The sequence below is a fragment of the Cygnus atratus genome, chromosome 1 (genome assembly GCF_013377495.2).
Source record: "Cygnus atratus isolate AKBS03 ecotype Queensland, Australia chromosome 1, CAtr_DNAZoo_HiC_assembly, whole genome shotgun sequence".
Taxonomy (NCBI): Eukaryota; Metazoa; Chordata; class Aves; order Anseriformes; family Anatidae; genus Cygnus; species Cygnus atratus.
The window spans coordinates 205,220,555-205,237,898 of record NC_066362.1 but is presented as its reverse complement, the minus strand read 5'-3'; the positions used below and the strand labels follow the sequence as shown (position 1 = coordinate 205,237,898).

At 45.5% G+C, this 17,344-nt stretch overlaps 1 protein-coding gene across 3 annotated transcripts in view; it reads right to left on the bottom strand.

Annotated features, from left to right (window-relative positions):
• Positions 1–10,233: 10,233 nt before the first annotated feature.
• Positions 10,234–17,344, bottom strand: part of RSF1 (remodeling and spacing factor 1) — a 55,236-nt gene continuing 48,125 nt past the window's right edge. For 2 of the 3 annotated variants that reach the window (XM_035560427.2, XM_035560426.2), the window contains exons 13-16: positions 17,131–17,338; positions 15,729–15,952; positions 13,282–13,473; positions 10,234–11,510 (exon numbers count right to left, since the gene is read on the bottom strand). In XM_035560427.2, coding sequence (XP_035416320.1) covers positions 10,936–11,510; positions 13,282–13,473; positions 15,729–15,952; positions 17,131–17,338 — 1,199 coding nt within the window. In that variant the 3' untranslated portion in view covers positions 10,234–10,935. The remainder of the gene's footprint in view (positions 11,511–13,281; positions 13,474–15,728; positions 15,953–17,130; positions 17,339–17,344) is intronic. The other variant, XM_035560428.2, reaches the window with a different exon arrangement.

The following is a 17,344-nucleotide window of genomic DNA, read 5'->3' as shown; positions in this document are numbered from 1 at the left end:
ACTGTGTCAATCACCATGTCACCGTGTCACCATGTCAGCCACCATGGCACCATGGCACCATGTCAATCACCGTGTCACCGTGTCACCGTGTCAGCCACCATGGCACCATGGTACCATCTCAGTCACCATGTCACCATGTCAATCACTGTGTCACCATGTCAACGTGTCACCATGTCAATGTGTCACCATGTCAGCCACCATGGCACCATGGCACCGTGTTAGCCACCATGGCACCATGTCACAGTGTCAGCATGTCAATCACCGTGTCACTGTGTCACCGTGTCAGCCACCATGTCACCATGTCAGTCACCATGGCACCATCTCAGTCATCATGTCACCGTGTCAATCACCATGTCACCGTGTCAGCCACCATGGCACCATGGCACCGTGTCACCATGTCACCGTGTCACTGTCAGTCACCATGTCGCCATCTCAGTCACCATGTCACTGTAGAACTGTGTCATCATGGCACCCCAACATGGCGCTGAGGTGGTCTCCAATTCACATCGGGAATGATTTGGGCCATGGGCCTCTGCTGGGCCGCTAACAAAGGCAAAAATAAATCAACAGAGCTGCTTCTCAGCAACCATCCCTGCATGCTCTAAGGGGAATTTCGGAGGGTGGCTGGCACCGCAGTGTCTGAGAGAGGCACATGAAGAAGAAAATGAAAGGGCCAAGTACCTGAGCTGCAGGAATGGTGTCACACCAACCTTCCCTCAGCTGGGTGGTGGTGTGGGTGCAGGGCTGTGCTCAGGAGCCACCACAGGGCCACAGCCCTTGGCAGTGTGTTTTCTGGGGTGCCTGGGGTGTTCAGGGCCGTTCCCCCTGCTTCTTCCCCTGGATTCACGCTGCTTCTGCAGAAAGCTGCCTTTATGGCTTTTGCTATTGCAGCAAAAAGCAGGGGTCACACCAGGGCAGGGTGAGTAAATAAGCAGAGTGGCTGGAAAGCTGTGCAAAGGATCTGGGGGTGCTGATGGACGCTCACCTGAACACGAGCCAGCAGTGTGCCCAGGTGGCCAAGAAGGCCAACAGCATCCTGGTTGTATCAGGAGTAGTGCAGCCAGCAGGGCCAGGGAGGTGCTCGTCGCCCTGTGCTCTGCTCTGGTGAGGCCGCACCTCGAGTGCTGGGTTCAGCTTTGGGCCCCTCACTACCAGAAGGACATCGAGGCCCTGGAGCGTGTCCAGAGAAGGGCTCCGAAGCTGGGGAAGGGCCTGGGACACAAGTCCTGTGAGGAGCGGCTGAGGGACCTGGCGGGGTTTGGGCTGGGGAAGAGGAGGCTCGGGGCAGACCTTATTGCTCTCTGCAACTGCCTGAAAGGAAGGGATGGGGAGCTGGGGGTCGGCCTCTTCTCACAGGTAACCACTGATAGGACCAGAGGGAATGGCCTCAAGTTGTGCCAGGGGAGGTTCAGGTTGGAAATGAGGAGACATTTCTTCTCAGCAAGAGCGGTCAGGCATTGGGACGGGTTGCCCAGGGAGGTGGTGGGGTCCCCATCCCTGGGGGTGTTCAAGGCAAGGTTGGACGTGGTGCTTGGGGACATGGTTTAGTGGGTGACATTGGTGGTAGGGGGACGGTTGGACCAGATGATCTTGGAGGGCTTTTCCAACCTTAATGATTCTGTGGTTCTATGATCACCACCTTCAATCCGCAGCAATGGAGCTGTCTCCATCTCTTGAAAACTGTCACTGAGACAGAACCGCTGTGAAGCTCTCTTCATCCTCAGCAGACAAAGCTCTTCAGGTTGGCAAATCCATCAGCTGCAGCAGGGCAACATGTTCAGGAAGACCCCCTGCAACTGTCAGCCTGCTACCATGGTTTGTAGCCTTCACTTTCATCACTTTAAGGAGTTAATTACTCACATGTACAAAGCCGGCATCTCACAAACACAGAGATTATTAACAGAATTAGGTCTTCAGCTTTAGGATAGGATAGGATAGGATAGGATAGGATAGGATAGGATAGGATAGGATAGGATAGGATAGGATAGGATAGGATAGGATAGGATAGTTCAGTTGGAAGGGACCTTCAAAGATCAAGTCCAACTGCCTGACCACTTCAGGGCTAACCAAAAGTTATCCAAATCCTCTTGAACACTGAAAAACTTTTCCTTCAAATCATTGAACATTTTTCCTTCTCTGGACTTTTCTAGTCCTAATCTTGGACAGCAAAGAGGCGAAGCGGCACATTCTGGAAAAAGAAAATGTGTGAAGAAGCCAGCGGGAATGAGAACATACGCAGCTCTTCTACACTGAGCCTTTTGAGTGCTTTGGAAAGCTCCTCAACCACTCCTACCCATTTTGGACTCTGATTATGCAGATAGCTGTTATTCATACAAACAATCACCTTGACAGAAATCAAAGAAAATTTCACAATGAGGTGAAATGTAAACATCGCTAGAATAGATTGAATAAAATGCCAGTGGCAGTAGATGAGGAAACCATCTTCAAGTTCGTCATGCCAAGAAATTACCAAAGTGCTCATCTGGAAACGAAATCCTACAACTTGTCCACAAACACAGACCAGACTGCAGCAGGTGGTAGGGTGAGATGGAATGCGTGAAAACACCCATTCACCGCACTTGGCAGTTACAAATGAACATTTCTGCTCGTGCATCTGCTGATTCCTGCCTATATCAGTCACAGAGTCCTCAGCTCTCCTCCAGCCAGCTGGAAATCATGTGACAACTCCTTCAGATGGCTCTAGGTTAATTTTTCTGAATGGTTCAGGTTGAATTAAGGCACCGCAATGGAGCAATACAGAGTTCGTTTCTCCTCCAGCACACCAACATGAGTTTCTCTTGTGTTGCAGACCACTCCTCCAGAGGAAGACAGGACAAAGCATGGTTTAAGCCCAGGTCGGGAAGCTGCTTTTGAGGCTAGGGCTTCAGCAGGAGCAGAAAGCCACATTCTCCTAATTCACAAGATCCAGATACTTTATACCCCAGTGCCAAGTCTTGAAGTTTGGGGTGAGTAGGCAGACATTCCTTACGTTCACAAACGAACCAGAATGGCGCCACTCAAAAGTTCTTTTCCTCAGCTGTAAGAGCTTAAAAAAGCACCTTGGGATCCTCTTCCATGCTGATATCTGAGCACTGGATGTCCAGGAGTGGGTCAGGCAGCCCGGGGCTGTGTTTAGGGCCAGCGGAGAGGCAGGTACCGGCCTGGGGTGGTTCAGGATGTCTTAGGACACCCCACGGGACTCACCACCTGATAGAGCCCGTTTCTCTTCCCTAACTGATTACACGGCACTGCCTGCTGCGGGGTGGCCGGTTCAGACTTCAGCATTTACTGCAAGATGATCGGAATCAGGCTCAGAGGCTGTTAAAAATGCAAATGTAAAATTTTAGCATTTCATGTCCAGCAAGAGGATTCGGTTCGCAGCAATTTCTCATCGCTACAGGGACATACAGTAGGTTACCTATAACCAGACACTGGAAAAAAATATAAGATTGATGGGCTTCGGTGATTAACACGGAGAGGAGTCATCCTTTTCCCAATTCATGCCTATCTCCCTGATTTTTTCGTGTTATCAGTGTTCGCTGCCATAGCCATGTGTCAGAACATTTACGTTTTTAGTGCTTCTCTGCAGGCAGGCATGTAGTGGTTTTACACGTCTCGGCCTAAATAAACGAGCCCAGCTCGTAAGAATTCCCCACTGCAGTGTTTATGTTGCTCCACAGCAAACAAAACGAGTGTTGTAGCGTGAGGCAAACGCCAAACTCCGTCCGTGCTGCCGTTCGTTGTCAGCTGCCTGCAACATCATTGAAGCTGGATGTAAAAACCACGGAGCAGAGAGCACACACACGGAAAATCTTCACCACTGCACAAACAAGTCCATCAGATCTTCCCCGTCGTCAGGTCAGAGAAAGGAAAACTCAGTTTTAACAAAATTGAGATAAAACACGAATTCTCCATTCCCGTGGCAAGGATAGGCAGCAGCTTCAACACACATTATACTTTGTACGTCGAGTTATTTCAATTTTTGTTTTTATTATGACAATTTACATGTCATATTTATATGAAAGAAATGACAGTAGATATTATAACAAAAACATTATGAAAGAAAAGTTACACAATTAGGCCTACAAGCTATAAAATGGCTTCAGGCCCAGCTTATACACAAAGAGTTCTGACCAGAAGACTGTAGTGAGACAACGCTGAACAATTCATTAACAAAAATATTGGCACCAGCCTTAACATTTTTTTTTTTTTTACTTCATTTACAAGGAATACAGTATTTAAACAGTTGTGTACTGCAAATCTAAAAACATTAGCTGTTATTAAACTGCAGTTAACCCTTTGAGCACTGAGGCCACCGTGACTTCCATTTTGAAAAGTTTTAATTCTGTGTTTCGTGTGCGTGCGGTGTTAGCGGTGGGAGGGGGGGGGGAAGACAGTGAAAGCACCACCCAAGTTATGTGCAACGAGAAGAACGCTTCCAGTTTTTTGTTTTTTTTTCAGCTCATCTCCCCCCACCTCCCACACACGCAGCGTGCGTCCCCTCGGTCCTTTCCCTTTGCTGCTGTGGCAAGCCACGACCGAAGGGATTTAACAGCAAGGTTCGGGACTCGCGAAACGCACGGGTTAAACTCTGCGAAGAGCTCAGCTTGTGGGACTTTACCGTGTCAACTCTCTAGAGAAAGGAAACAAAAACGAGGCCAACTGTGAACGAGACCATTTTTAAGGAACCCAAGGTTTTCCTTGAGACCATGCAAACAGCACGCAGGAGTAAGACAAAAACTGTATCTCGTGTAAGTATCTCTTAAATTTCTTTATAACCTTATTTTTTAAGAGACCCATCTGGCAGTTTGGATCTAATTCTCACAGGAGGTTGGAGGATCATCCTACAAGCAAGTAACCCCATCTGTACTATCAGGGGCAGTGAACACACCCAGCGTTTGTCCAGCAGCTGCCTAAACCTCTGCGCTATTTGAGACCCATCGTGCACGCTGAGAACAGCGACGTTCTGCTTGTCAAACACCACCTCGGGGCTGCTGCGGGTCTTTTAGGGAGGGCTGTGCAACACAGGGAGAACCTAGCAACCCGACTGGCATTAAAACCGAATCACTTCAATGCAATTAAGGGGGGAGTACCATTTTAATGAGCATAGCATAAGATTCTGTACAAGATTTTAGAGTCCATATAATGAGCATGACATGGAAAACTAAACGAGGCGTAGAGTTATGACTTGATCTCCTTCTCTACCACTAACTCGAGTAGCAGATTAGTATCTATTAAGGACTTTTAATTGCTCTAACTAACAAATGGTGCACTGGTAACTAGGCCTATCGTGTTTTAGTAGGACTTTATCCCCTTGGAATCATTGAAGTCAGGTTCTGACAGACTAACCTAAGCATCACTGATCAGTTTAGCTGTGCGGGACACGAGAAGAGGAGCGAACAACAAAGCAAACTGCGCAGCCTCCGACCAGTGTCCCCAAAGGCAGCCGCCACCACGATTCTCTGCGGACCGATCCTAATTTCCTCCGCATCCACGCTGCGCTGGCGGAACGGTTCCCTCAAGGGAAGAGGCCGTGAGTAGATTTTTTCCTGTTGCTTTGAAGCTCAGGGTGAGAAGAGGAGGGCGTCGGGATGAGTCTCTCAAACGGAGACGTTCCTTTTGAAATACAGTCTTTAAAGGGCAAGTCAGAAGCAGATTTGGGGCCTGTCCAAGACCCGTCTTGCAAATTGCGGGGGTTTGCATCCACGTTTTTCCGCTCCGCTTCCCTCCACCCATTCCCCACCTCCTGCTGCCGCTGGAAGAGCGCTCCGACAGCAGGAGAAACCGACTCGGTCTGCACCTGGGGAACCAGTGAGACTGACTATACACAAAGTGCTGCAAAGTGCACGAGTAAACCAACCGAAGGACCAGAGCAGCTCCGCCCTTCAGTTTTCGTTAGTAACCTTTGGGGTTATACGTAGCAATAGGAGATATATTTGCAGACACACCTGCCTTCGTTAAGCATGTGTCCTCTCTAACTGCTGTATTGTCCCCTCTCCTGCTCATAAGCTCAGGGGCGGGGTGCCAGCATTTACAAAATGATAGTCAAAAACCCAAGTGGTAGGACTTACTTTTAATTGCAGTTACATCTGGAGCCTTTACACCGCATAACTCAATTATAAAAACTTCTTATCTACTTTAGAGTGTTCTATTCTTTCCTCCAGAAGCTGTACACAATCTTTTTTTTTTTTTTTTTTAAGTGTCATACTAAGCAATATACATCTTTTGCAATATACAAAATAAGTTAAATTACTCTGAAGCGTTGGGACAATCAATTCCCAAGCACACGTTTTTTGCCGTTTGGAACTATCTCATTTAGTTACACCTAATCTAAAATAAGAGCTCAATAAGTGATGCACGTTTTCAGAAATGACAAGCAATCTTCAACACCCCAATTGCCGGGTGTCCAGCTTCAGAGATCGTTTTCAACTCAGAAACGTTTCTGAAGCCAGAGCTTTCCGTGAGGGCTCAGATTGGGTACCCAACTCTATAAAGCATCAAAAATTAGTCATTTAGAATTTTTTCTTACATCGGTATATGCTGGAAAAAAAAAAAAAGTATTGGTTCTGATGTATTTTTTATTTCCTGTCCTACAGCATTCGAAGCGATCTAGTCCCTGCCCCACCTGTTACAGAAGGGGAGGAAGAAAAATAAGACAACCGGGAGACGTGGGCTTGATCCTGCGCATCCTTGTTTCAGACCACAGTCCTAAATGCTCCTACAGAGGTTTTAAATGCTCTAGGAATTGCAGAATTGTGCTCTTCTCACATGAATTGCTGGAGTTTCCCCCATCATATTCAACACGTTTCGTTTTCCAGAAAGTTACTGTATTAAGGTATTTGCTATTTTCTCTCTATATTTATACGTTAAAGGATTTTATATGCCCAATGAATTGGAAGCATACTTCAAATGCAAATAGGTACCACGGGTGCGCACTGCACATTACATCCACAACACGAGCTTGTGAGTAGTAGTCACTGCACATCTACCAAACCAACCCTCAGAGCCTACCTAGCGCCGTTTTGACCTAGATGACACAAATCTCTTGCTCAGATCGGGTCTGGGGACTAGGATTACTGCCATCATTTATTCAGATTACTGTGTACAAAGTGAATTAAAAAAGCAGGTGCCACAAAAAATAAAAAAATAAAAATCCTAACTTACTTTTCATAAAAGAAGTTTGTGAAAATATGTAACTTGAAACAATTACTTGGAAGTTGAGACCAGGCCTTCTTACTGAAGAGCATCGAACACCAAGCTGTAAGCGCCTGAAAAGAGAGGTAAGTAAGGGACACCCTGGCAGAGAACTATTAAAATCATTAAATGATTGCAGCATCCAGAGACCCACAGAGTTCAAACGATGAATATTCAGATAAATCAGAACAAGTGCACCGCTAACATACAGTTTTCTTTCGGGAACATACATTTTTGCCTTGAGGTTCTTTGAGTAAGTTCTCTCACAAAGTGTTCAGACAGCGATTAGAAATCAAGAGCGAGCAGACAACGAGTCCCCCCCCAGGCCTTTAGCTCCCACTGTACGAAGAGTGACTGAGGCATTTTAATCCAAAGAAATCTTGAAGGTGACCAATTTAGAGAAAAAAAAAAAAGCATCTGTTTCTCTCAAGTGCTGGTAGAACAGAGCAATCCTTTCATTAAAAAATCAGGAAGATGCTGTTAATTCTATAACGGAATTAATATGTACAAAGGCAAACTATCAGAGTTCAGAGCTGGTTGTTCAGCACCGATCTTCCTACAGGATTTCAACACCAAGGGGTTTTGGTAGCTTGGTGATGTTGTTTTCCATTTTTAAATCAAAAATATGCTCAGGTTTAGGAGATTTGATAACTAAAGACAGCAACGGCGGTGAAGTTTTGAGCTCTTAATTCTGGCACCCTTCTGGCTCAGTTACCGCCCCGCATTCCTTACTGCAGGGCGGCCGCGCCACGCGCTTTCTGTCTCAACTCCACGAGCTGTGTGCGGGATGACAACCCGCCATCGCGCCGCTTTGTGGCACACGACGACGCCCGCTCCCCACGCATTTACAGTTCCTTCCCCTCTCCAGTGCTACTTGAGACTCAAATTTCAGACATTTAACTTCTGATCGCAGGACGAGGACAGAAGAGCACAAGGTGCAGACACCGAAACACCCGGAGGACGACCCCACACACGTAACGCAACGGCACGAACCCCGTGCGGCAGCCAGCTGGCCTCAGGCCTGAAAACGACAACTTCCCAAATAGATCGCACATTTCCCAGCAAGCAGCAAGCCTCAGAAAGGAGAGAAAAGGGAAGTTTTAAAATGTTAGCCTTTCTAGGACATTTTGGCAGATCTCACTCGTACAAACTAGCCTAAGGGAGAACTCTGGATCCTGGGGGACGAAGCTCTCTCAGGTTTCAAAGGTGGCTTCTGAGAAGACCAAAGATTTGGCTTTCCTAGCGACCTACAGACAGTAAAACCTCGTGACAAGGTGTCTTCCCACATTTGTAAAACTCGGCGCTCCCGATGTAAGCTTCAATGCTCCACTTCTGCTTCCTGGCCTCTCCTGCTTTTACACCGCTCCCTAACGCAGCGCTCCATTTTTTCCCGGTTTCTAAATTTGGTGTTTTAACTCCTTGGTGTTTTCCCACATGCACAATTACTTGCTCACTAATCATTTAACGTTTGGGCTGCCTCTACAAGCCAGAATGTTCGCTACAGCACCGATCGGACACTGAAAGGCTCCATCTGGCAGCAGAACAGATTACGGCACTGCCAAAAGAAATGAGAAATCGCTGGTTGCTGCATGGGAATCAGACAGTTTGCACTGCAACCATTAAAACCGCTTAGCAATTATTAACATTAAAAAGTGGAAGCCATCTGTTCTTGCTTGTTTTAAAACACGAGTATATTAGAAATGCAGAAGCACTACCTTTAGGCATCGCCTAGGCAAAGACAAACGCTCTGGGAGCCCAAATGCTACAAACGCTTTTAAGAACGTTCTGAACTTCTGTGGCTTTTCACTACCCTGTTTTAATGTCTGCTCATGAAAACTGTGAAGAGTTGATAAGGTGGAAAAATATTTCATCTTAATGGCACCGAATTCATTTAGAGTGATTTCTCTGGCTGAACTCGTGGAGAGGGAGGTGGGTAACAGAAAGAAGACTCCCAAGGCCAGAAGGCAGGTGTTTGGGACCTAGGTTTTCTAGAGAGGTATTTAGTAAAGGCCTAATGCCGGTTCCATCACAAGAAAACAGAAGTGCTCAATGACTGACTAGTAAATACAATACAATGGAAGGGAATCAGGTGGGGCAGGAAAGGAGAACTCACTCCTCAGTGGCAGCAGCAGTTTTGGTGCATCCATTGCCGGCAACGGACATAAACACCAGTCAAAAATCCAAATCTCAGAGCGAAAGGATTAATAGATGTGACCTTTTTGGATTTCAACGCTTGGCAGATCTGTCTGAGCTGTCTGTGTGCTACAACACGTACAAATGCTACAGCCTGCATCTTAATTCAGAACGAAGAGAAAACTCAATGCTACCCAAAACAAATTTCAGCTCTGCTTTCTTACGTGCCCCATGATATTTTTTTTCTTTTGTAGTATCCATTTTTTTTCTTTTTTTTGTGAATAAAAGCACATATCACTTCATGCCCACTCAAAAGGTGATGAGATGTCTTGGAGTCAAGCGTTTTCTCTCAGAAACACTGCCTTCTTGAAATCAGTTGGTCACATGGCAATTATTAAAATGTATTTTAAGAAAATTCTAATGGCCAAAGGCCAACACTACATTCAAAACCTGCTAATACATCCAGGCAGATAAGTAAAATCAAAACAAAAACACACACAAATCCCAAACAGAAAACCTCCAAAAGGAAAACTGTTCCATTTGTTTACTTCAATTTGAAGTAGATATTAAGGACATGAATGGACCAGTCACGGTTTATTTGAAAATCCCTCAATCCTTTGATGCGCTGTAATTCTGTGGTCAACGCAGTTTGTACAAACACATTTCGTTCAGAATACTCCGACAGAAGGTGAAATTCAAGTGGCCAGGCAGCTACTGCAGGGTTCTTTTGTCTGTCAACGTTTGCAGCACGTCAAGATGCCTTCCAACTTACAGACTAACTTCGTATCAACGCGTCCTCCCTCTAGACACTGTGCATCGAAGATCGTCTGACGGCCTATGCGTGAGATCGCCTCATAAATGCATCGCTAGCATGTTTCGACTGTCAAAAACTTCATTACAGTACACTTTACTGTACAAACACTTTAAAGGATGTTTATTAGGAAAGTCTGCAAGTCATAATGGATAGCAGAGTTCTTGTTTATGGTACCTTCTTGGCCTCTAGTAACTCTGTTTGCCTCCAGTATTAAAATCAAACTGCTTCCATGAAGGTGATTACTAAAATGAGCTATGGTATGTTAACCTACAACTCACAAAATGCGACAGTACAGACATTAATTTTGAGACTGTCTGTTAAGTTGTAATCTAAGTTGTGAACATTTAAATATAATATATATCTCATATGAAAAAGCTAAAGCACAAGTGCTTCTGCATCCCCCCACCCCGTGAGCCAAACCCACCCCAGTTCCGGTTTGGGCCCTGACCGATTTGGAATGCTTTCTTAGGCCACCCATTTCCACAAATTTGTATGCACTCAGGAAATATAAAGTCAAAAATATACAAATCTCTTGTTGTTATAAGGTTTTTGTGAGTGAAATTACCCAGGACCATGGACTTGGAAGGAGAAGGGGGGGAAGAGGGAATTTACAGCAATTCTTCTTCAAAGTTCAAAACTGGTCACTTCACAGAAAGACTGCAGGACTGGTGAAATTCTTGCTTCTAAAAAGTGATACTGTAGTGGAGAATTTTCTAGGAAAAATAAAACAGCTTTTAATAACTGGCCCGCTGGTATGAGCTACCGTGGAATAAATTAGCACAAAAATGGAAGTCTTATAACTGTTCACTGTTACAGACGTAATCAACAAGGTCAGTCACTCTCAAAAGTTCGTCTTCGTCTTCCTCCGGCCCTACCGCTTCCTGCCCGCTCCCCGTCCCGTTGGGCGCCAGGCTGGCGCTGGCTGTGCTGTCCTTGGGGGCCTGGGTCTTCTCACTGGGTTTGCCAATCAAGTTCTCAATGGTTTTACCTGGGCTCTGTCCGTTGGTGGAAGGCAAGTCCACCAGGCTGTAGTCCAAAGGGCTCTCTACTTTCCCTACGTTATCAAAGTCATCCTCTTCGTCGCTTTCTATCCGGTAGCAGTGCTTCTTGGCGTTGTCTTGAGGAGCCTGGGGTGCCGGCAGCTTGTTTGCAGGAGCGGGGTTCTCTGCGTCGTCGTTCGCGTTCTCGCAGTTGTCTTCGTCGTCTGTTTCGATCCGGTTCAGCCGTTTGCGGACAGGCCTCTCTTCGTCTTCCTCGTCCTCTCCTTCCTCCTCGGAGTAGTCGTCTGTGCTTCGCCGACGCTTTCGAATCAAGCGCTTTGACTCCTTTGTGGAATCGTCATCTTCCGAGTTCTTGGATGTGTAGCTCTCTGCAACGAGCAGCAGACTTAAAGCCGTTAGCAAACGGGTGCACGCACAACAGCCACGCAAGTTCTTATTCTTTCATCTTTCACCCTCAACGAAAAGCCATCCCTCTCTCACCATACACATTCAGTCTCCTTCCTCAGCCCCCAAACACAGCAAAATGCTTGCTTGCTTTTAAATTTCAAAGAGACTGCCCAAATAGCAAAGCCCAACAAGCTGTTGCTGCTCTGTTTTGGGTCTGAGAAGTACCCGAGGCTCTGGAGGCCGGTGCAAACACCCCCAAGTGGTAACTGCATGTCAACAATGACACACAGCTGCATCCCTATCTCACGACACCTATTTTACACCCTTCCAGAAACTGAGGGCCCAAATAATGGCTGCACTATCTTCAAAATATCTATAAATATATATACACGTGCATACAGCTATACTATCCCCATACACAACTTCTTTCCAAGTATATGAACACCGCTTAAACGCCCCCAGAAGGTTGCTGCCCTTTAATAAAAGGCCTTTTTTTTTTTTTTTTTTTTTTTTGCAAGCTGGAATATTGCCTGCACGCTGACAGCCTTTACGCGGTGGCTTAGGTGAGAAAAGACAGACTGAAAAATACCATTGGCTTTCTCCTTCCTATTGTCATGAGAACTGTATGTGGATTGTTGTTTTTAAAGGTGTTATTCAGAGTAGGTTCAAGTTGCTGGAGACTCCATCTGAGTTCCAGCATGTTCAACGTCATTCCATTTCCAGCAGCTGTTACATACCTCATGACACGTTAGAACTGTGGGAAACTACTGGAGCAGTGTTAACTAGCATTGGGTTGAATATGCCGAAAGCCAGTACCAAAAGTACCCAAGGAAAGGGGCTTTCGTGTAGGACAGACCCCATCGGTCAGGCACTGTTTGAAGTCACGATGCAGGCAGCAAAACACTCAGCCGCCACGGAGCTGACAGATTTTTAGCAGGCAGCCTGCACAGCTTATTTCTGAGGACAGACTGCGTATCGAGGATTGAGTTTTCAAGGCATTACGTCCTTGTTTCCCTTCAGGGAAGAGGATCCTGTACCACGCCGTAAACTCGGGCCAGCACTTCCCAAACTTACCTACAAGTCAGAGGCGCTCAGCCTGCCGAGTGCGGCGGGTTTTCTGAGGAGCCCTGGCATCCACCGCAACCCGCAGGGCTCGGCGTCTCTGAGCGCCGGTCAGAAGGTGTCTCGTGAGCGGGGTGTCCAGAATGCAAAGGACCCAAAGCCAGTGGTTGTTTTAGTAAGAGAGAATAGGGCAGCTAAATACACACCGGGTGCTCACGGGGTGATGGGCATTAGTGGGAGCAGGCTTCCTCTGTAACAGCACCTGGCGATATACCCGCACTTAGCACAGCACCTTCGAACAGGACATTGAGTAGGGACTGAAAAAGGCTGAGCTGCCAGGGAGAAAGGTAGGGTGGCACAGATACAAGCAGTAACAGCCTTTCTCTTACAAAAGAGAATCTTTAAAGACTCAGGGGAGGACGTTTTGTGGCCTCTCAAGGGAAAAGTGGCCAAATAGTTACATTAATGATAGTGTGGGAATCCCAGCAGTCCTTGCCAGACACAGAAAATCCCACCTGGAAGGCAGGAGTGGGGCAGCAATGGCTTTGAGAAGTAACTGTAACAGCGTGTCATAGTGGGCTGTTTCAGAAGGAAACAGTTTCTGAGAAACATCAAGGAACTCTAGCAAGAAAATTCACTGGGCACCTCTGAATTACACCAGCTCCTGCAATCACGGACTGCTCATTTTACCTTCGCTGTCCGAAGTGGAGAGCCTGCGTTTATGAACTCTTCTCAACTCCTTTCCGTACCGGACACTTTTCTGGGAGCCATCGCTTTCTGAATCTTCCTTGTAGTTAACTTGTCTCTTCTGATTCCGTCTTGATCTTCTCCTCCTGGTTTCCAGGTAATCGTCATCGCTGTAATCTGTGTAATCGCCGCTCTCTGTGCAGAAGGAAACAGCCAGGTCTGTTACTCCATTAAAGCAAAACTCAACTATTTAGATAAGCTTTAGAGCAACACTAATAAAATCACGCACCGTTCCAGCACGGGAGAGTCTCAGCCAGCACGCCTCATTACCCTGACCTGTTCCAGGCTCACGCATCAGTTCCCCCTCTCACTGTCAGTGCAGAATTGCTTAATTTTAAAATCTCCTTGCAAACCTTTCTCCACCAAACTCCTCCAGAACAGGTCTGCTTCCTGAGCTTTTGTTCCCTCTACTGGTGCCAAAGCTGCCTCCTCTGCAATTCCTGATGGCTGAAACAACCTGACTGATTCCGAGTGACGACACACACATCACTGCTTCCACTGGGAAGTCCTTCCTGGTTTGTACATTTACATTCAGTGTCCTCTACTCAAATAATTTTCAAAAGAAGTAGATGAAAAAAAGGAAAAACAATGACACAGTGAGAATCCAGGTAAAATTTGACTTTGAAATATTAAATCATTAACAAAAATCAAGCTTAAAAGTTTGCTTACAACAGAAGCTGTGGAGAAGAATTTTACAGCAATTCCCAGTTCTTCCTGCCCCAGACTACTGCACCTACTGTCTCTAAGAATTAAATTTATTTAAATTTTCAGTACTTGACAACAGTTTTTACAGCAACTTTTGCTGCTTTTTCACTGAGCTGTCACAGAATAATTATTCTGAGGTCACAGTACATCTCTGTGTGGGTCACAAAATGTTCTTAAGTTGCTGACTAACATCAGTCACAGGTCAAAGTAGCAACCCTCTTTACCTCCTACAATGTTAGAGAAAGGATCAGAGCAAGTCGGCACAAACAACCACCTTCAGAAAAAAACTCCATCTCTGGAGACTGAAAACAGCCACTCACAGGGCACGTTATTTCGTTAGATCAAGACAGGGTTAAGGCAGGATCCTGAGGGACTACAACGGGGTAAAGAAAAACACAGTTAGATGTATAAGGAACAACATTGGAATCAGTGAGGCAAGGCTCTACCTACAGCATTTTGCCGGAAAAGGAAGAAAATTATATTTGTGTTCAGTGTCTCCTCTTTCTGCTCTTTTTTAAACAGGGTGCTTTGGATGGTACAGTACGGGGTGCTGATTTTCTCACAGATGTCCACCATGTCCACCAGCGTCCACCAGCGAACGAATAGATTTGCTCACAGGCATTATAGAGTAGATGATCAATCTCTTTAGCTCCCCTCTAGCTTCTGCAAATATCTTCATTAATAACAGCTTACGTTTAGGGCACTGATGCATTTGGGACAGGGAGACAGCAAGTGGATGCAGCTGTCTTAATCTGCCCATGCATTAACCCTCCTTTTGGATACCAGCACCTCAAAGCCACCTACTCCAACACACTTGTCTGTATTTGAGAGAGACAGATAAACCACTGGAAAGGTAACACTCTCTGTATGACAAGTTAACACCCCAGAGTACTTACTAGCTTAAATTCACAATAAAATAAGTAAGGGTGATCATATATCTGGCACTTTTTAGTACTGAATCTCCAATGACGCAGAAACACAGAGGACGGTCTTGAGAGAACGACGCAAATCGCCAAAAGGTGTGCATGTTGTATAGATATTATTCACACGCTTTAAATTGTGCAAACAGAAGCTGAACTGCCTGAAGGACAAGCAGAATGAAGTGAATTACTAGGTGCGACAAAGTCTTTAGTTACTACAGATGAGAAAGGATAAATGCAGAAGAGACAGATTCAAGGTGTTACAGTCTGCTTTGATGCCTGCCGGAGAACACAGCATGCCATACAACGGCTCACTGCAGCTGAAGGAATTATTTGTCCATACAAAGCGAGGGAAAATGTTTCTTTCAGAAGAAGCTTTTTCAGTTTATACGGAAGGTCTTCAGACAGATGTAAGGAAGTATATTTTTGTCTCCGTCCTTTGTTTTCCCTGCAATCACGATCCAAACAGGAAGGTACGGGATAGCTGAAGCTGTCCACAAAGGACAAACCGTAACAGAAGCACACATTTAAATATATATTTATTTAAAATGCCAAGAAGCCAGTACTCTGGAGTAGTTTCCTTCAGAATACTCACAGCAGAACAAGCAGCAAGCTGCTTTACAGACAGGAAGCAAAGATGACATATGACTTGATCACAGCAACCAAAACCATTAATGTCAAAGTCATGACAGGAAACTGAGACTTCCATTCCTCCTCTCTCCAGTACAAAGTATTAAATGCTTTTAGAGGACTACTTATACTCACCAGATTCTCTGCTAGAATTGTCTTCAGAATCTTCATCTTCATCATCTTCGGAGTATTTTTTCTTGACTGTTTTCCTTCGTAACCGCCGGCTTTGCCTCATGGGCCTGGAGAGGTGTCGCCGGGATATGCGGGCACAGAACTCGGAATCACTGTCCTCGTTTGATGGCGGGTCGTCTTCACTTTCATCCAGATTTTCCTCCGATATAACAAACTCGTCCTGAGATCTGTTCAGAGAGACCACAGACAACAGAGATATCTGAAACAAAGGATCAAAACGTGACCTCCATTTTATGAGCAAGTAATAAATGCAAAGCATTGTCTTTAACAAACATGCACAAATTTTATAGAAATAATGTGTACTAAAGATCCAGAGAGCAAACTGCTGTCACTGGCATTAAGTTTCAGTCGTATACTGGGGAGATAGCTTTACAGGGCGTGACATTACGCAGCAGATCAGAACAGCAGGTGACTACGAATGCTACATCAAACTGAGACTGCATTTGGCCGCCAGCTGAATGTAAATTCCAGTACAACATTCAGAAGGCGTTCAGCAGAGAACTGATTTGAAAATGCGTGAGCACACTTTAACGGACCGATGCGCTATTAATTCCGTGAGATTTCCAAACGCTACATTGATTGATTGGAAATTTCCAGCACATTTTGCTTAACTGTTCAGGGTGCCACTGAAAATTCCTTGGCAAAGTCACATGTGAAGAAAAAGCTCAAGAAATATTTGCATTTGTGTTGTGTAGGTTATCCATAAACTTAGTAAACTGACCATATGACTGGTGTAAAACTTAAAAAGTTGATGGTAAAGAGACTAAACCTCCATTATGTTTCTTCATTGAGGCATAAAGAAAATCTAAAATTACTATTAATCGTTTAACTTTAGGAATTGCCCAGTCTGAAAGATGAGAAATGCCAGGGAAAAAGAACTTCAGTCAGCTAAAGCAATATTCGTTTAGTGCCTAAACCTTCACATAACTGTTTTCTATAGTATAAACCTCTTGACTGTGTTCAAACTCTACCTTTTAGAAAGCAAAAATCAAGAATTGATTTCGGAACCCACGTGTCAGGGTGGAGAATTTCACTCTTCTGATTTCTAAATGGCAATCACGCCAAATAAAAATCCCACAAAACATGACATTTTCAAAAGGAAAGAGCCTGCGTCATTTCAGTTATGTCTTTGTTAAGGATACGTTCTGCTTAAAAAGCAGGTTGGATGATTTGCAGTGCAGTTTTTCCAGCACAATTATGTTCCACTAGGCCAGGAGTACTTTTGCTGGCACTGTGCGGTGGTGTTCCAGAACAGGACACACACCCCTAATCAGCGTTTTAGGGGCACTGCAGAGTCACAGAAACCTGTAGCAGCCAGGGAGTGGAAGCTAAACTGCGGACCTACCCATCGCTGATCTTAAATTCATCCTCACTCTCTTCTTCATCCAGGTTACTGTCACTATCCAGGTCGTTTAGTCGCCGTCGTTTCTTGCGCCGTGCTGCAGCAGCCCGTTGTGGTCGCTTGTTTTCTTTCCTTTCTTCCTCTAGGATTGTGGAAATGTCTTTCCCACGGTGACCTGTGATATTAGACATGTCTTTGCCTCTGCCAATGCCTGAAT